Source organism: Diceros bicornis, chromosome 3 (assembly GCF_020826845.1).
Source record: "Diceros bicornis minor isolate mBicDic1 chromosome 3, mDicBic1.mat.cur, whole genome shotgun sequence".
Classification (NCBI taxonomy): Eukaryota; Metazoa; Chordata; class Mammalia; order Perissodactyla; family Rhinocerotidae; genus Diceros; species Diceros bicornis.
The window spans coordinates 94,384,543-94,404,075 of record NC_080742.1 but is presented as its reverse complement, the minus strand read 5'-3'; the positions used below and the strand labels follow the sequence as shown (position 1 = coordinate 94,404,075).

Genomic DNA, 19,533 nt, shown 5'->3' with positions numbered 1-19,533 from the left:
AAAGTATCCACATAGCAGGTCTTTGCCACGTGCTGGTAAATTCAAAGACCAATAAGACATCTCCAAAAGCTTTCTTTCTTGTGCTAAATAGGGAGGATCATTTTAATAGCTATTTATTACCAACATATTCATTACACTTTTCAGTTTGCTCAAAATATAGTGCCTCTATTATGAGACATTAGACAAAATTTACAGAAGCGAAGAGGTGAGGCTGTCTCAGCTGCTACTCAGCCAGAAGGGAACAAGACACAGCAGTGTCCAAGCCCCTGAGTAACTGTGAAGAATTATTCCAATCAAAAGCTTGCCAGAGGGTGTGTCTATGGCTGAGGCTGAATAGGTATGTCTGCAATAAGTCTTCTCATCTGTGATCTGAATTCAGGTATGTTCTTGGAAATGGTTTCAGATGCAAATCCATTTCTCTGAAATCTATATTTATTATCAGTAATCCCACTAATGGTGCCCTTCTAGGTTAAGAGATGTTGTTATGCTGGCACCTCAAATTGAATATTTTCAAAGCTGAGCTCATCATCTACTTACTCAGAGCTTTATTCTTTAGTCTGGTATATGGCCTTGCTTCCACTCCATTTCTAGTTGCCCAGTGGCGAGCCTACCTGGACTTCTGTCTTTCTTCTCGCATGGTCATAACTATCAAGTCCCGTAGAGATCACTTTGCGAATATCTCACAAATTCCCCCTTTTCCATGGTCATGTCGTCATTCATCTTAAGCCCTAAATGACTTTCAAGGACTACTGCGACATCCTCTTCCTCAGCGCCCGCCTCCTCCATCAAGCTGACCTCCACAGGGCCCATTGCCGATAAATCCAAACTCCTATCACCCGCTGAAAAGAATGAAAGCTACAATGTTATACTGCCTACATGCTTAGCCTTACTGTGGTTCCTACTTTCTTCTCCACATCACGTTCCAGGTCTTCTGCACCGACGATGCTTATTCATGCTTCTCCTCTAAGACGATCTTATAAGGAAGAGTATGCCAGGCAAACTCTTACTTCTCTTTCAAACATTCCTCTCTCTATCAGGACTTTCCTAACTCCTCCCTCCACTCTCTCAGTTAGACTTACATTTTCTTCCACTGGTTTTGTTGTATCCTGTGCACGTCTTCAACAGAGCACTAATTGTATTACGTGGTCTATTTGTGTGTGGCTTTTTTCTCCACTTGGTTTTTGAGTTCCTTGAAGACAAAGAGCATGTTCTATTTGTCATTATATCCTTAGCACTTAGTATGATGATGTCTGACAAAAATGAATTTCACTTGAATTTATGCACTAGATTTTCCTTTTCCTAAATATCTTAACTCCCCTCTGTGGTTGGACAAAAAGAACTGAACGCTCCGGGTTGCCGGGATGACGAACCATCTGGGACGGTACTCTCACTTCTAGTCAGGGAGGCTATACCTAAAGTCAGCCTTGAGTCCACGTTGAACAGAGAAATGAATCTGAGAGAGTCTATGGAACTTGCTTAAGGAAGACAACTAATAAAAAGTGACAACAAGAACATAGTCAGGGCAGGGATTCTTGTTCTCGCCATTCACTGTTTTATCTCCAGTGCCTAGGTGATTCTCTGGCACATCAGAGTTCAACCAATATTTGTTGAGTAAATGGCTGACTGAATGACTGACTGACTGACTGAATGAACAAATGAAAAGTTAACTTCAAAGCTCATGTCCTTTTGATTCCATTCTCTTGACTTCCAATCTTTGTATAGTGTAAAAATGTGTGTGTAGATGCATCTTTCAAACAAATGAAATAAAAAATTGAATATCATGATTTTCTCTTTACAATAAACCACAATTAAAGAGTTATGATAGCTATTTACACATACACACAGAAATTCTAAGCCATTGAAATATATAGCCTTGGTAATTCATTTCATTTACTAAAATTAAAATGGCTTTTGGAAAATAGGTAGACATTCTATCTGGAAATCAAACAACTTTATATTCAGAATTAGTTTTTGGTTAACTGGTAGAATGAACTTGTCTTGTAACTGTCTTCTGAGTAGTGTAAAGCAGAGGCTGACAGCAATAAACTGTGCTCGGTCCTGTGAGGAAATGCAGGGCTCTGCTCTCTGATGCTGTCCAGAGGCAGGAATGGAGCATCCCCACGATTCTGGAATCATAAGAAGCAGGCGCGGGATATGTGCTTCTGGGAAAAACCGTACTTAGGTTTATACCCCTCCACTTAAACTTCTGGGGCCTCTTTTTTCACACGGAATGACAGCTGATTTTATCTTTATCTGTTACTGACGTAGACCCAGCCATTGACTGTGAAGGGACAAAAGCCAGCAGAGGGATGAAAGAAACCCAAAATAGATCTTCCTTGAACTGATTGGTGTCAGAGTTATAAACAGTTCAAGGCACGAAAGAAAAGCAGGCCGGCCAGCACTGTTGCTGAAGACAGGAGCAAAGAACGATTTTCTCCTTTTCTTTTTTTCCCTCTCTCTTTTTTTCCCTTGTCCAGCTACTCAAAGCAAACATGGCAGGAGGTGGAAGCCCTCCGCTGGAGACTGCTGACTGTGGACGGCTCACCCGCCTGCACTCGGCTCCCCGCCTGGGGCCATCCCCTCTGTTGTTACAAAGCACAGTTTATAACGCAAATCATGCCGGCTACATGGCTCATTATTTTCCCCTCTGAATAAAATATGAACACGTCAATCATGTGTCGTCTATTTCTAAATGCATACCCTTGTTGCACTGGCCTCTTTCTGCTTTATATTTTTCAGAACGTCCCTGACATTTGTCAACTGGTTGAGTTCCAAACCTTTCTAAGCTATTATCTTATTATTTCAGCACTTTCCTGACTTTCTCCTCCATCTAATCAGTTTGACCTGGGAGGGCGAGCTTGGCTCCGACAACCGCACTCACCACTGCTTGTAATCCGCATCACAGTTACAGTAGTACTTGGGGTCCGTGCAGTTCCGCTCGATGCCGCAGGCGCATTTCTGAATTCCGGGCCCGGAGCCGCCCCAGTAGTAGTGCTTCTCGTTGCCTTTGCCAACCCACCAGGTGTAAGGACTTCCATCTATGAGAAAGAGAAAAGGCACATTGAGATCGGACTAGGACTGAGTTGTTACAATGTCACACTTACACCCACCTTCCCCGGGAGTAGTATTGCTCTCTGCGAGACCGAACATCACTTAACCCTCTTAAATGATTTCAATAATAGGAATATTTAATAAAAAATGTCAGAGGGATGGTAAGCTCAAGTTTTCCCACCAGGATATACACCTCTTTCCTTGGAAGAAACTTTTACAGGCAAGCTTCAGTAATTTAGGCATCTGTTTCGTAAATTGGCTGCCCAGATGGGGCAGTCCCCAATGAAGGCCTGGAGGCCATGCGCTGACTCTGTAACGTAGGACTACGGTCACGACTAGTCATGCTTGTCTGTGAAATGACAGTCAAGGTGATTATGGGATATTAGAGCTACACGTGGACTTTCATTACATCTTAGTATGATCTCTTTATTTAACAGGTAAGAAACTTAGGTCTAGAAAAGTCAAGCAATTCGTCCATCACACAGCAGATCAGAAGTTTGACACTGTATCTCACAAGACACTGGAAAATGCTCTTTATACAATATTACTTTCCTTTATTATTTGGCCTAATATTCACTCATTTATTCATTCATTTATCCAATCATCAAACATCCATTGAGTTTCCATTATGTGTCAAACATTCTAAGAAACCCGATAGAATAATGAAGGAAAAAGATACAGGTTGAGAATTCATTTTAATGAGTATTATGAACACACAGGAGGGTGGGTGAGGGAAAGGAGGTCACGAAGGAAGGTATCCTAGAAGAGGTAAAATATTTGAGCTATGTCTTGAAGGTTGAGTGGCGTTACTCAGGTGAATAAGGATGGAAGAGAGCTAAGGGGTCCTAGGCAAAGGGAGCAGAATGGTAAAGTTCTATATGGAAAATATGCATAGGAGTCTATGCATTTATGGTAGAATAGATGGTAGAATAGGGCTGAAGAGATACGTGTGAGAGGGTAGCAGGAGTAGGCAGTGACAGACAGTACTTGAGGGCCATGTCACAACAAAATCTTTGTCCAAATAAGAAGTTATTTTGCACTGGTTTATGTTTGCATTTCGGTGTTTATTTCCTTCTATTTGAGGAGTTTGAATTCATTCGGAAAAGAATGGGAAACCACTAAAGGATTTCAAGCAGGGAATTATCATGATCAAATTTGTGTTTTGAAACATCTACAGTAAAGTGAAAGACAAATTTCTAGAGGATGGAGTCAGGGAGGCCAGATGTGATGCTCCTATGTTAACACAGAGGAGAAATAATAAAATAGTAGTGGAAATGGAGAGGAAGAGAAAATAGAAAGAGATTTAGGAGGTATAAATGGCCTGAGACTGTTGAGATTTTGGCTGAGAGAGAAGGTGGAAGAAGGTGTTGTGGATTAATCCGAGGTTTCTAGCTCAGGTGACTAAGAGGATGGTGATGTGCTTCACCAAGGAAGATAATAGGATAGGAAGATGAGAAGTTTAGAGGATGCTGAAGAAAGGATGATAAGCTTCATACATGAAATAGGCAGTTGGCTATAGAAGTCTGGATCTCAGCAATATTTTCTGAGCTGAAAATCCCGTTTCAGGAACCCTCAGGGTAAACCAGAAATATTGGTAGCAGGAGAGATGCCATTGGAATCTTTTAGATTACAGCGGCATTTAGAAAACAGAAGGAGAGGGAGATGGCCATAGTGGAGATTAAGAAAGAAAGCAGTTGGAGAGGGTGGAGAAAAAACGAGGAGAGAATTTCTAGAAAAGCAGTGTGGTCAGCATGGTCAGATTTCATAGTGAAGTCCATTGAGATGAGGATTTAAACTTTTCCTTTTATTTGACAGCTAGAAGGTCACGGAAGGCATTGTTAAGAGGAGTTTGAGGTGAATGGTGGGAAGAAGCAGCCAGGTAGCAGGAGGCAGAGGCGGGAATGGCGGGGAGAAGGAGGAGGCCCTGAGGACAGACGGCTCTTGCAGGAAGCCGGGGAATGAATGGACTCTCATGGAGGCAGTGCCGACCAGTAAACCAAGAAGCTAGTCAATTAAAATCTCCAGGCGTGTGGCTAAAATTCCGTTATGATGGCCCACCCCACTTTCAGAATGTTAAGTGTACACTAGTCCCAGTGTCTGTGCGAGGGCTCAGAAATAAAGATGAGGAAAAAGTCCTGTACTCAATTAGTTATCAGGCGAACAGTCACAACATCTAAGCAAATAATACAATAGAGTAAGTAAGGATCATACAGGAATTTTGTAAATTTGCTGCAGTACTTTTTCAGATATGCCAATAGTTTTGTTTCGTTTTTAAAGGTGGGCAATTTAAAGTCATGAAACTGTACTGGGAGGTTTAGGCTTGATGTAATGAATGAGCAAATGCTCTGAACTTGGAAGCGAGTTATTCGGTTATTCTCTTATTTCATACAAATTTCTAGATTTTCCAGTTGTGTTGACTTAATTTGGAAAAGTTACCATCTTTCCCTTCACAAGATCATTCATGACACCTGAATTTTTAAAAAATACATTTGACTTGATCTGGTAAACAGTAGAGAGGAAGATTTCAGTACCCTGTTCTGAAGGGAGGAAGAAGCCAGCTCTCTGAGACAAGGGTCCACTCTGAAATCCTGTCTTCTGCCCATCTGAGCCTTGTCCCAGCTGTGTTTGCTCTCTACATTCAAGTTATTTTGCTTCTGCCTTCTCTTTCCATTAGGGTAAAGAGTAATGCAACCAACTTCTGATGCTTCCCAATGTTGGAAACCGGACTAATAATAAGCTCTTGTATTCTTTTGATGCAGTCAAATGTTTAAAAAAACAAGGCTTGAAAAATCTCACTTATGGAAACTATAAAATCTGAGCCAGGTCATTTGGTCAGTAAGCTGCACTAGGTCTCTGCTGATTCCATCCCTGGCTGTGTTACAACAAGACGGCAAAGGTGGATGGTGCAATGCTGACCTTACAAAGGCCCTGGGGACCTTCCAGACCACAAACTGATCCTGAAAATGTAGAAACATGACCTCGATTGGTGATCACATCTATTTATCACTCCGCATCTTTTCAAGTTGACCTAATGCTAAATTATTTCTCTCAAAGGAAATTTTGGTTACTATCATGGTTTTGGGAAACTAGGGGGTACTGTCACACCTGGTGGAGAGAAGGAAACAAACCAGACACCTGCAGAACTGGAGTTAATGGATTGTCTGGCACGACACTCCAGCCTGTACCTCAAATAGCCAATGAAAGTGTGTATATCTCAGAACCTCAGCTCAATTTCCAACTATTCCTTCTAGTGACCAGTAGAAACAACCTAACACTGTTATATTTTCATTATAGAAAGTGATGATAAATTACATCAACCAGAGAAGCTGTGTGTGGCTTAGTATTCTTCATAAAAATAAAAACAATGTCAGTAAAAGGAGCAAGATAATCATCACCTCTTCTCTAGCACCAGACTGAGAAATGTGCTGTAGGGGAAATGGAGAAGAGAACAGCACCTTCAAGGTGTACAGAGAAGCCCAGGAGAGGAAGTCTCATTGTCAAGTTGTTTGAGCCGTAGGTGTTCCAGTAGGAACCCTAAGCACGGGATCCAGGCTCTGAACTAACCTCACAGGGTAGACTCTCTGCTCTTTAGGGAGGGACTCTTCTTAGACACCAAGATGGGATCCAAGTGGCTGATCTGCAGTGACATTTCGTCTATACCATGCAAGGAGGTGAAACACCAGTGACCAGGTAAGAGTAGCCCAATTTCCCAGTTCTTCCCTCACCCCCACCTTTTTCTCAAGTCACATACTGTCTTATTTAGCTAATGTTCCCAGTTAGGGTGATGCAAAAGTCTATGTTATTTTGTTCTCCTTCCCAGGGAACTAAGTTAAGTGCAGTACAAAATGTTTTACCTAGCTGTTTCCACGTCTGCCACGAACAGAAGAATGCCAATAAGAAAAACATATTCCAGGGAAAAAGCAAATTGTACTCTTTGTTATTAGCATTGGCTAATTTGGTTAAATCAAATCACTATAAAATATATTATTAATTTGGCATATATTTTATATTCAGCAGGAAGAGAATGGTTCAATTTGTGTTGAGCAAAGAATTGCCTTATTCCAGTGCTATTCTAATGAAGTGCTACTTTCTGCTTTACAAATCATTATTTACCTGTTAATTGGCTTTGGGGAAAAGCAGTTAAAGTGATAAAAATGGAAAAGACTTTTTAAAAGGCAAAAACAAGAAGTAGTGAGAAAAGAAATAACTTTATTACCCAGCACCAAGAGTTCAAGAGCTTCTCTAACTTCAGAATATGATGATTTTTGTTAACTATATTAACTAGGTGTAATCACTATGACAAGATTTGGTAATGATGAACCATATTCTAAGTAAACTAGAAGCTAAATTATCAAAGTAAGGCATATTGTATTAAAACAGCCAGATACGGATTGAATTAAATATAGTCACTATACTGTTTATACTCACTTATAATCAAGTTTTCTTATGCTGAAAGGTTTACTATGCTTTGGATGATTAAACTGGGAAAGGAAGAAAGAAAAGAGGCTACTTGTTTCCCAAGACTTAAAGAAACCAATAGATCTCTGTCATTTTCTCCAATAACAAGTTGTTTCAGAAACACAAGGGCAAATGCATGGGGACCTCTTGCTGAAAATGTGGTACATACCTGTGATTTTCAAAGTGTGTTCTTTGGAACTTCTGGGCTATGCAAAGTAGTTTAATAGTCTGCTTAAGTAAATATTATCCTGGCCCATATAAGACCCAGTATGGTTACTGGGACACTTAATTAGTTCCATTTTATCCACTTCTATAAGATATTAAAAACAAGACCACAAGGGTTTATAGTCTCCAAAATGAAAACTTAAAAGCATTTTTTTTTTAGTTTGATGAAACCTAGTTTTATTATATTTACTGCTATCTACTTATGTACAAATTCTGTTAAAGAATCACAAGGGGCTTTTTAGCAGAGGAAATAGAACAGGTACAGTTGCTGCAGAAATCTGCCTTTCTGTGCTCTGCTGAGTGCCCCCTGCTGGCAGCTCCCTGGAACAGACCACCCCAGGGTCCAGCTGTCTGGCAGCATTCTGGGTGTTTGAAGCCCCTACAGTGCAAGATCCTCTTTCTAAAGATTTTTGGAAAAATCTCCCACTTCATCCTGCCTTCCCTCCTTACCACAGCACCACCGAACCTTTTTCCCTCCACTTCATCAGTCAAGTTCAGCTGACCACTCTGATCTGATTACAATACTCCATACCAAAGTATGAGTGGTGATAACATGCTTACTAAGTAAAGACATCTCTAACTGGTGTAATTCTAGACTGTATATGCAAAGCATTTTGGTAGCTGTGAGAACTTTCCTTCCAATACAAATGACCTAGAGAAGAAGGTGAGTAAATCTTATAGTAAGCCCCAGGCTGGGCTGGAGCAGAGAGGAAATTTGGAGTTGTTGTAGCTATAGAGAGCCCTCCAGATAATCTGATAGCTATAATTTGGAAGACCAAGCAGGGCAGAATTCTCTTTTTCTTCAGGATGAGATGTGCACAGTCCAAGAGTTCCAGGGCCCTAAAGCTAAAGACGACCGCTGCCCTTGGCCCAGGCATTGGAAGGGGGCGCAGGCCACTAGTCCTAGAGCTCACTGGTTTAGATAGAGGTAGCCTCTTGTCTTCGACATGTGGAGTTCGTCCTGATGCAATCACTTCCAAGACTGGACCATGGCAGTCCAAGTGTCAGGATCCTCAGAAAAAGCTGAAGGCTGGGAGGGGAAGTCATGGAGAGACTGCTTCCCTGTGTTTTCCCTCTGGTGGGAGATCAGTATAGAGAAGGGTTCCCAACTTAACCTAAGATGAGATTCACCTGAGGCTCTTGTCAACAATCTAGATTCCCTGGTCCATGAATAAGATCTATAGAACAAGAATCCCAGAGGAAGATTTTGAGACCCAGTCACTAATGCCCTGGTGATCCATATCTCAAAAAGGTCTGCTATACCCTGACCTGTGGAAAGGACAGTGTGGGTTTAGTTCATAGAACACAGAGGCCTGGGGTCCCAGTGGGATACCAGTCCAGGACCTTGTTCTCTAGGTAAAACATGAAGAGGTGATAATGGTGTTTACTACAATAACACCTCCATTTAAAATTCCCAATTTTTGTTCAGAATAATCTAGTCATTGTAACTCTTTTTTTTTTTTTTTTGGCAATTTCATAATCATGGTCCTGAGTCCAAATGCTTGTACTTAATACTATTTAGATTAAGAAGTTTAAAAATAAAATTAAAAATCATATATCTTGGCATTTTCATAGGTACAAAAGCCTATCATGTCAAGCTGCCTATAATTTTTGTGAAATCAACTTATTAAGCTGGATAACAATATTCTCTTTTGTTTCCCAATCACCTAATTCTATGTTGTTCTACGTGAATATAAAGACCAAACAAAGAATGAATCCAAAAAATTCCTGCGGAGTTCATACTGCAGACAGTGACATGAAGCTGAGAAAACTTATAATTTTGAAGTTATATATAAACATTCAATTTGGTAGGTAAAGGTGAACATTTTCTCTCTCTGTGATTGAATGTCACTAAACTCATTTTATTAGGGCTGAACAGAAATGAATGTGGTTGATTAGTCCTCACATTGCATCTTTTGGAATTACATTGGATTTTACTACATTTTATTAATTTGAATAGGGACCAAATTTAGAAATGGAGAATTGAAGTTCAGATCAAAATGGACCCGAACTGAAATGTTAATTAATTAAAAATTAATTTCACTGCATAATATTTAAATTTATTTTATTGAATTGAACTTAATAGATTTCAATCAAGAACTGATACTACTGAGCAGAATTTGATTGAGTTGAATCAAATCACTTTGAATCCTATTCAGATGAATTAGATTTTATTAATTTGAATGGAATTGAAGTGACAGATTAGATGGGAGTTCATAATTCTGAGGAGTATTACAGAGAACAGAAGAGGCCAACTCGCTCTAAGTTAACTTGGCTTCAGTCTCTACAGAGGTCACTGGCATTCGGGGGCCCCCTCAGTAACTTTGGTTAACTCCTTTGTACCACAGCCCAGGAACAAAAGTGATTAATAATACCGAAGTGATTGGATGGAACCACATGCTGTTTGCAGGATGTTAATAGTGCACTTTTCTAGTCTTTTTTCACTAAAGAAGCCCTGGCCAATTATTTTAAATATTTCTTTTCCTCTCTATAGAACAAATGAAGAGAGAATTAACTGGATCTTGGACAATGATTTGTGTGACTACTGTCTGCTCCCATTATTGTTATTGTCTATTAAAAACGGTATTTATTTGATGAAACGCGCCTTACCCCAGCCTATCATTTATACTGAATGTCTTGATATCCTGTGCCTGGACTTTTTATTGATTGAAAATGAATGCACCTCGGCTTGTTTTGTATATAAAAGATGGCTATAACTTTTCAAATTAGTAGCAAAATATTGTTTTGCAACGGAAATGGCATGCTACATCATCAATAAGCACCTTCTTAGTGCTGGAGAGACAATTTGGGGAGTGAATACCTGATTCCTGCCCATCTAAGCTTCTGGGTTAGTGGTGAGATATTTGTTTAGTAATTTACAATGATGAAAGTTTTATGCCTTGATATCTGATAGGGCTTACACATAATAAGATGGAAAAAAATACACATTGGATATCATAGGAGTGGTCCAGGCAATGGGTCCTGTAGGATTTTGAAGAAGGGAGTGATTACCAAGGACCAAGGTGGCCTGGAGAGCTTCCATGATGACACGGATCTGACTGCAGCTTTGATGGAAGGGTAGGATCCAGGAAACCAGAATGAGGATGTGAGCATTTCAGACTCTCCTGAATGGCTGGGCCAAGGTGTAAACCCAGGAAACATCAACTTATTTCAGGAACTATGGGGTAATCAGCCAGGCTGGTGGGGGCAGTGTAGAGAAGCAGGTTGTGTGGCTGGAGAAGTGGTTATGGGTACTTTCATTGTGTTTGCACTTTAGTTTGTAAGTAAAAGAGAGTTGAATTTTAAATTTTTTAAACATTAAAATATTTTACACATATAAGTTTATATAAGGTATAAAGAATAAAAATAAAATAAAAAGCCTTGTTCTTAGTTTATCTGTTATCAGTACGTGGCTCTTTGAATATATCACATTTTATTTAATTCTAATGTTAATGAACTGTGTCATTTTTTGCTATTTCAACATGCTTCATGAACACGTATAAGAGTTCTGGGCATATGCCCATAGCAGAATTGTTAGGTCACATGATTTGTGCATTTGCAGAATGTTTTTCCAAAACTCTTGTATGAATGTAGAATCCCACTAGCAGTATATAAAACTTCTGTTGATCAAAATCCTTGACGAACTTGGCATTATACCATTAACTGTGACAACTGGAGAGTGACAAAAAGCGCTTCTTTCTGGTTTTAGTTATATTTCCCTGATTACTTATAAGATTGTTTGCCTTTTCATGTTTTTTCTTCATTTATATTTACTTATTTTTTAAAATACGTGTTCATATTTTTTCCCAATCTTCTTATTGGATTTTTGGTGTTTTATTGATTTGTAGAAAAAGCTTAGGAAAATGATCTTTCATAATAAATTATAATAATGCAAATTTCACTTTTCATGGTGGTCTTAATAAGGAAATGTTCTTAATTTTATTTTTTAGTTGAATTTATCAACGTTTCCTTCATGGTTTATTGCCTTGAAATCATGAAAATATTTTCGTATGCTTTTTTCATAAACAATGTTAAAGCTTTACCATTTCCATTAAGTTCTTTAAATTACCTCGAATTAATTTTTGTTAATGATGTAATGTAGGAATCCAATTTGATTTTTTTTCTCAACTTTGTATTCAGAAGAGGCAAATCCACAGGGATAGAACACAGATTGATGGTTGCCAGGGGCTGGGGGGAGGGAGGAACGGGGAGCAACTGCTTAATGGGTATGGGGTTGCCTTTTGGGATGATGACAATGTTCTGAAACTAGACAGAGGTAGTGGTTGTGCAACATTGTGAATGCACTAAACACCACAGACACTTTCACTCACTGTTATGTTAATGAATTTCACCTCAATTAAAAAGAAAAAGGAAAAGAAAAAAAAAAAATCCAGCCAGGACTTTGAACTGAATTTGAATCAATAGACAAATTTGTGGGAAATTTACATGCTTATGATATATGCTTATCCTATTTATTGTCATAATAAATCTGTCCATTTAGATGTTTTTAAACATCTCTCAATAAACTTTATAATTTTCTTGATAAAGGTCTTTCACATATTTGTTAAATTTACTCATAAATGGTATGTTTTTAAATAATACCTATTCTAACACTTTGTGGTGATATGTATAGAGATACAATTAAATTTTTATGTTGATATTGTGTCCATAAAAATGTGTTAAACTCTCTTATTAGTTCAAATAATTAATCCATTGATATTTTTAATTTTCCCAAGTCTACAATGTTATTTATAAATAATGATAGTTAGTTTCTTCTTTTCCAATCTGTATCCCTTTATATCTTCTTTCTTGTCTTAATGCAGTGGTCATGACCTACTGTTCAATGTTAAACTAAATTGATGTGAGAGTCTTCTTTATGTGTTTACTGGTTTTAAGAAAAATGCCTTTAGGACCGGCCCCGTGGCTTAGCAGTTAAGTGTGCGTGCTCCGCTACTGGCGGCCCGGGTTCGGATCCCGGGCGTGCACCGACGCACCGCTTCTCTGGCCATGCTGAGGCCGCATCCCATGTGCAGCAACTAGAAGGATGTGCAGCTATGACATGCAACTATCTACTGGGGCTTTGGGGAGAAAAGGGGGAAAAAAAGGAGGAGGATTGGCAATAGATGTTAGCTCAGAGCCGGTCTTCCTCAGCAAAAAGAGGAGGATTAGCATGGATGTTAGCTCAGGGCTGATCTTCCTCACAAAAAAAAAAAAAAAGAAAAGAAAAATGCTTTTAATGTTTAACCGTTAAGTGTGATGTTCTTGTCATTTTAGAAAAACATTTCATCTTTTTGTTAAAGGGAGTTCTCTTCCATTTATTACCTGCTAAGATTTTTTAAACATGAATTGATATTTAATTTTATTCAATGCTTTGTCTGCACTTAATGAAATATGTTTCCCCTTGTTAGCTGTTACTGTGATGAATTGCGTTTATAGTTTTTTAATGGTATTTTTTTTGTAAAAAAATCAATTTTGTTGTGATAAATCTTATTTTTATATGTTGTTGGATTCACTTTGCTCTTTTATTGAGGATTTTGGCTACTATATTCATGAATGCCATTGGCCTGACATTTCCTTGTGTAATATTATCAGTATGTTTTGGCATCAAGTTAGTGCTGGCCTCAAAGAATGGTTTGAGGACTGTATGAGATTAGAATCATCTATAAACTATCCGAGGCTAATAACATTTAATATCTTTGTTATAAAATCGTATCCATTTATAGAAGTTTATATTTTTGCATATCTGTTGTATCCATTTATATGTTACATTTTTCTAGGAATTTGTCCATTACATCTAAACATTTAAATATATTGGTAAAAAGTTGTATTTATTTTCCTTTTTCATTTCTACTAGTATCCTGTCTCTTCTTTTTCTGACCAGTCTAGTCAGAAGTTTATTGATTTTACTAGTCTTTTCAAAGAATCAACTTTGTTGATCTTTTTGAATGTTTGATTTGTAGTTCATTAATTCCTGCTTTTACATTTATTTTATCTGTTCTACTTTCTTTGGATAAATTCTTGGATCCTATGTCTAATTTCTTAAGCTGGATGCTTAGCTCAACAAATTTCAGCCTTTCTAATTTTTTAATAAAATTTAATAAAGGGGGTGAAGCAATGTTCTGTTCAAGCCTAGCTCGTAATCGGTGGCTTTGCAAAGACAGACCTCCCAGCCTGCACTCCGGTCCTGTTAGGGTCGCAGTCACAGATCCACAACGGCAATTGTGAAAACCCTAGAGACTCTCACGACATAACTCTGTTCAACTGTGGACATAAAGACCTGGGGCTAAGCTTCACCTAGTCTAGAAGCAGCTGATCAGACACCTGCTGCTTGGGAGTAGAGTCCAGAAAATGCTGCCCCTTCCTGTGAAGACTTCTAGACCATAATCCAGCAAGTGGAGGCCTAAGGGTGAAATAGAGATCACCATGAAGCGAGCACTGAAATGGGAGTCAGGAGGTCTGAATTCTAGTTCTTCCATTATTATCTTCATGTTCCATTTCCTCCTCTCTCAGGCTCTTTGTTGCTCTGTAACACGGGGGCATTGACTTTGATGATCTCTGCTTCTGGCTTTGTTACTGAATGATTCTCTGATTTTTCTATGTATTTGGAAGTGACCTAATTGGTTTATGTTGCAGCGTCTGTATTTTCTATAAATTTCACCTATTAGAGCAACATTATTCACATTCGTTCCCACTACCAGAAATATACTTCCCCCTCCTTCGCCGGGTTTGTTACTACTTATTCTTCACATCTACACACAAACACTGTTTTCTCATTCAAGTTTTCGCTGAGTCTCATTAGCAAAGGCACATGCATTTTCATACGAACAGTTGTAAAACCTTGCCCTGCCTATTAAAGCCTTCACCACACTGCACTATTAGCACCTGTCTAAATGTCTGCCTCCTTCTAGACTGTGACTGCTCAGAGGTTGGGAGTCACCTCGCTCTGTCTTCACATTCTCCACAGCTATTAAGACTCATGATCATCACTCAGTATATATTTATTGAACAACTACGTGAGTCTAGTCCCGCAGCTTCAACATACACCTGTGGTAATGCTGATCCCGCGTTAAGTCTAGCCCCGTCTTCCCCCCTTCAACTCCAGGCTGCGTTTCTAACTGAGTGGATTTCAGCCTTTGGTGGTGCCTCGTTCTCAGCCTGTCTCCAACGAAGTCACCGTCTGCCTTTGCCAAAACACATGTATCCACGTGTGTCTGTGATCTAAGGAAGCTCGCGCCCCCTCTTCAACTGAATTCCTTTTATTTCACAGAGAAATAGAGGCTTTCAGAGAGAAAGCCCTCAGCTTTCTGCTACCGAACACACAAGCCTGTCTACATCAGCACCATCCTCTCCTGTCCCCTTCTATTAAAATTTCTCCTCCCACCTCTGGCCACTCCCTGGTCTTACAGTGGGATCCACCCCTTCCCCACTCTCTTATGAGTTGTACACTGTCATTTACTCTTTCTGCCTCTTGTATAGTAAACCTCTGCGATTCTTCCCACTGGCATTTAAACCTGATCATCCATTCTATTTGGGAAAACAACCAAAAACAAACAGAGGAGAAGAAATGAAGAAATGCAGACCACTTCCTAAACGAAGTGGTGTCTTCCTTGGATCTGAGAGACCAGAGTGAGCCCTAAGGCTGCAGGGAAGAAGGTTTTTACTCCATCTGTGAGAGGAATATTGGAGAATTGGATCTCATCACCACTGTTTTTTATACTTCTGAACTTCATTTTTCACGCTGTGTTTGAACAGCAGGCACTGGCTTTTCCTCTGACTGTCATTACCCACCTAAGGAAATACAGTTAAGGAGAGAGGCGAGCGTCTGTGTTGGAATGGGGAAGACTACCCCCCAAACATCTCTACACATCTCCAGCACCCGGCCCCTCCCTTGGATGACACCACGAGGTTGTGAATGTGGGCAAGCATTCTGGTCTGCTGCTCTATTTTTCCCTTTGCTTCAGAGCATGTGTTTCTCTCCAGTATCACTCATCTCAGTAACATACAATTTCAAAGACACAATTTCATGCAGATGCAGGAGAAACAGAACAACAAATTCAACGCTCTTCTTGCCATCAGTCTTTTGATTAAAGTGCCCTTTCGAAAGAGGTAAACATAGCACTCTCTCAGCCCCTACACGGACTTATTGCACAGTGAGATTGCTGCATTTTTATTGCAGGACCGTGCCTGCCCTTGTTTAAAATTGTTTTGACCTTTGGATAAGCACGTATTAAAAAAAACAGTTCTATCTTTCTTCAGAATTAGTAAGCCATACTAAAAATAGGAAGGCAAGTTTGTCACATCTGAATGGCGCCTGGCAGAGCCACAGCAAATATTCTCTTGACAACTTCATTTTGCTTCTGGAAAGGGCTGCTTTGTGACCCTGAGTCTGAATGCCAGCCCAGTGTAGGTGACACCTTCTTCGTCAGAACTCAGGGTCCAGATGGCAGCTCCTCCAGCCAACGTTGGAGACCTCGTTTTCTGACATGGAGCCACCATCCCAGGAGTGTCATTCGCTCTGGGAAAGAAGCTGTTAGAAATCCCAAAGTACATCAATTTGCTACTTTGCAGGTTGAGAGCACCTAAAAATTACCATGTTCAGAAATGTACCAGACATTGAATTGGGGTGAACTTCTAAGGATTGTGAAATTACTGCTTACTAGATCATTGAGGACAAAAGAGAGGCTCTCTTCAATAACAACTAAGGTTAGTCATAAAGCAACACAAGTGTGTGCTGTTGTGAAAACCTCAACAGAGTAAACGCCAAGGATAGTAAACCATCCAGAATGCAATTTGCAAGGATGTTAACTAACATCTTGATTGATCCCTGTCAGAAGAAAGCTAGTGGGAATAATATCAAATAAAACATTGAAACTGAGCCCAGAAGCTTCAGTTTGCTAAGAATTTATCCAGTAATATTATGGCCTGTCACTGTCAGATTTAAAGGAAACTATTTAATGTGTATGTTCTCAAAATGATTTGACATATATTGCCTTATTCTTTCCAGGATGAAATCAGAGTGATTTTAAAAGAACCTAAAATGATCTTTTCTTCCCAAAAGAAGCAAAGAAATATTGGAGAATGACAACAATGAGCTAAGCTTAATTCATTAAACTTGAATGAATTACTCTCTAATCTACAAAAGTATTTGCTAAAAAGACAAAAATTAAACGAATGTTTAAAAAAAAAACTAAAGATTGCTATAAATTTGGACTAATAACAAACATTAACTTCCTTTCAAGGAGTACAAAGACATTTTTAAGAAATCAAATTACTACCAAATGCTTAAAACGTAAATGATTAGCAAGGGCAATTGGCTTGTGGGAAGGTTGAGTTCAATACCCTCTGTGTTAGATGCTAGAAGACAAGAATTAGCTTGACATTGTCCTTGATGTGAAGATAAAATCATCATCATCATTAGTATTTTTTGAATCTTTATTGTGTACCCAGCTCTGCTGTAAGCATTGTACAAACATTATCTCATGTATCTTTAAGAAAAGCCTGGGAGATATATATTATTATCTCTATTTAACAGATGAGGACACTGAGGCCCAGAAAGTCTCAGGAAATGGCAGAGCTGGGATCTGATCGATTAAGTCCAGGATCTTAAACTCCATATAAGATTGTTTCAGAGCTAGTGGAACAGTTAGAGAGATAAGCAAAGGATTATTATGCAGTGTGATATGTGCTATAAAAGAGGCATGCATAAAATTTATGCTTGGGATGAGTGGTGGCTTTAACCATGTCAAGAAGAAACACCAGGAATGATAATTTTCCAGTGAGAAATTTTATTAAAATATTATTTCATATCAACCTTGAGACAGGCAAATATTTTCTAAGCAGCATTAAAAAAGAACTGGATTGTGGTGATAGTTACACAGTTCTATAAATTTACTAATTTATAAACTTTCCTTTAAGAATAAGAGAATCAAAAATAGATAAATTTCCTCAAAATTAAGAATGTCTATCAAAAGTCATCTCATAAAAAAGTGAAAAATGCAAGCCACGGATTGAGAAAAGATATTTGCAATATATGTATTTGGCAAAAGACTTCTATCCAGAATATATTTAAAAATCCTATAAATCAATAAGAGAAAGACAAATGACCCAATCAAAAAAGAGACAAAAAGTTTAAATAGGCACTTCACTAGAGATAATATCCAAACAGCTAATAAGCATGTTAAAAGGTACGCAACCTCAATACTCATTAGGTAAACGCCAATTATAAGCACGGACAGATACCATTATACTTCCACGAGAGTTGGTAACATTAAAAATGCTCACAATCTTGAGTGTTGGTGAGGATGTGGAGGAACTGAAATTCTCATCCAATGCTGATAGGAGCATAAATTGATCCAGCCACCGGAAAACTGTTTGTAGTATCTACCAAAATTAAGCATATGTCTACTTTGTCACCCAAATATTCCACTCTTGGGTATACATCCAAGAGAAATGAATGTCTAAGTGCATAAAAAGATATTTTTCACAGGAGCTTTATTCATAATAGTCCTGAACGAGAAACAATTTTAATGTCCATCAATAAGAAAGTGAGGCCCATTAATAAAATGGAATTTTACAAATCAGTGAAGAAGCACACTTCACGCATGAGTGGCTCTCACAGATATTATGTTGAGTGAAGAAGGACAGACACAAAAGGGTATACACTGAAAGATTCAATTTTTGTGCATTTCAAGAAGAAGTTAAACTAAATCACGGGGATAGAGGTCAAAATAGTGGTTACCTCAGGGGGTAGTGACTGGGAAGGGGTATGAAAGACCCTATGGCATGCTGGAAATAGTTCATAGCTTGACCTGGACAATTGGTACATACATATGTATGTGAGAAAATTTATTGGACTCTACTCTTAATATTAATGTATTTTATGCAATGTATTGTACTACATATATACATAGACATACACATATATCTTATATTTTAATAAAAAGTACCAACCAATATAAAAAAGAGGACTGAGACACGAAAGTATGTATCATGTATATACTCAGATGCCATGACATTTTTTAAAATTGAGGTATAATTTATTGAAATATAATTTACAGATCATAAAATTAACCCATGTTAAGTATACAATTCAATGATTCATAGTAAATTTAAAGAGCTGTGTAACCATCACAACAATCCAGTTCTTGAATATTTCCATCACCTCCAAAATTCTCTCAGGCCCATTTGCAGTAATCCCTGCTCCTGGGCCCTCAGCCCCAGGCAATCACTGATTTGCTTTCTGTCTCCATAGACTGGCCTTTTCTGGACATTTCATATAAATGGAATCATATATGTGGCCTTTTGTGTCTGGCTTCTTCCATGCAGCATAATGGTTTTGAGGTCCATCCATGTTATAGCATGTATCTGTACTTAGTTCTCTTATGTTACTGAGTAATATTCCATTGTATGGATCTACCACAGTTTGCTTATTTATTCGCCAGCTGATGGGCATGTGGATTATTTTTTTGCTATGATTTTTAAACCTAAAGGTGATGCATTTTTCTCAATGAAACAAAACATATCTTTCTTAGAGATTCTATTCTTTAAAGGAAAAAAGAACACCCCCAGAGTTCACCCCACTAAAACAAAAAGAAAAAAAACCTAAACTTTTCATTGAAAAAGACTTGAATGATGGCTAGAAAATGTTAATACCATATTTGAAGCAGCATCGACACACTCAGCTTAGCCCTACCAAAATCTAGCGATGAGAAAGCTCAGGGCTGGAATAATGCAGGGGAAAATTAAGACTCCCTCTAAACTGCTTTTTCTAGGGCCATGCCCTTGAATTTGCTATTGTCG

The 19,533-nt window shown here is 38.6% G+C and overlaps 1 protein-coding gene across 1 annotated transcript in view; it reads right to left on the bottom strand.

Moving 5' to 3' along the window:
• Positions 1–19,533, bottom strand: part of CNTNAP2 (contactin associated protein 2) — an 815,107-nt gene that overhangs the window by 412,809 nt on the left and 382,765 nt on the right. The window contains exon 6 of the mRNA XM_058532231.1: positions 2,882–3,038. Within this exon, the coding sequence (XP_058388214.1) occupies positions 2,882–3,038 (157 nt within the window). The remainder of the gene's footprint in view (positions 1–2,881; positions 3,039–19,533) is intronic.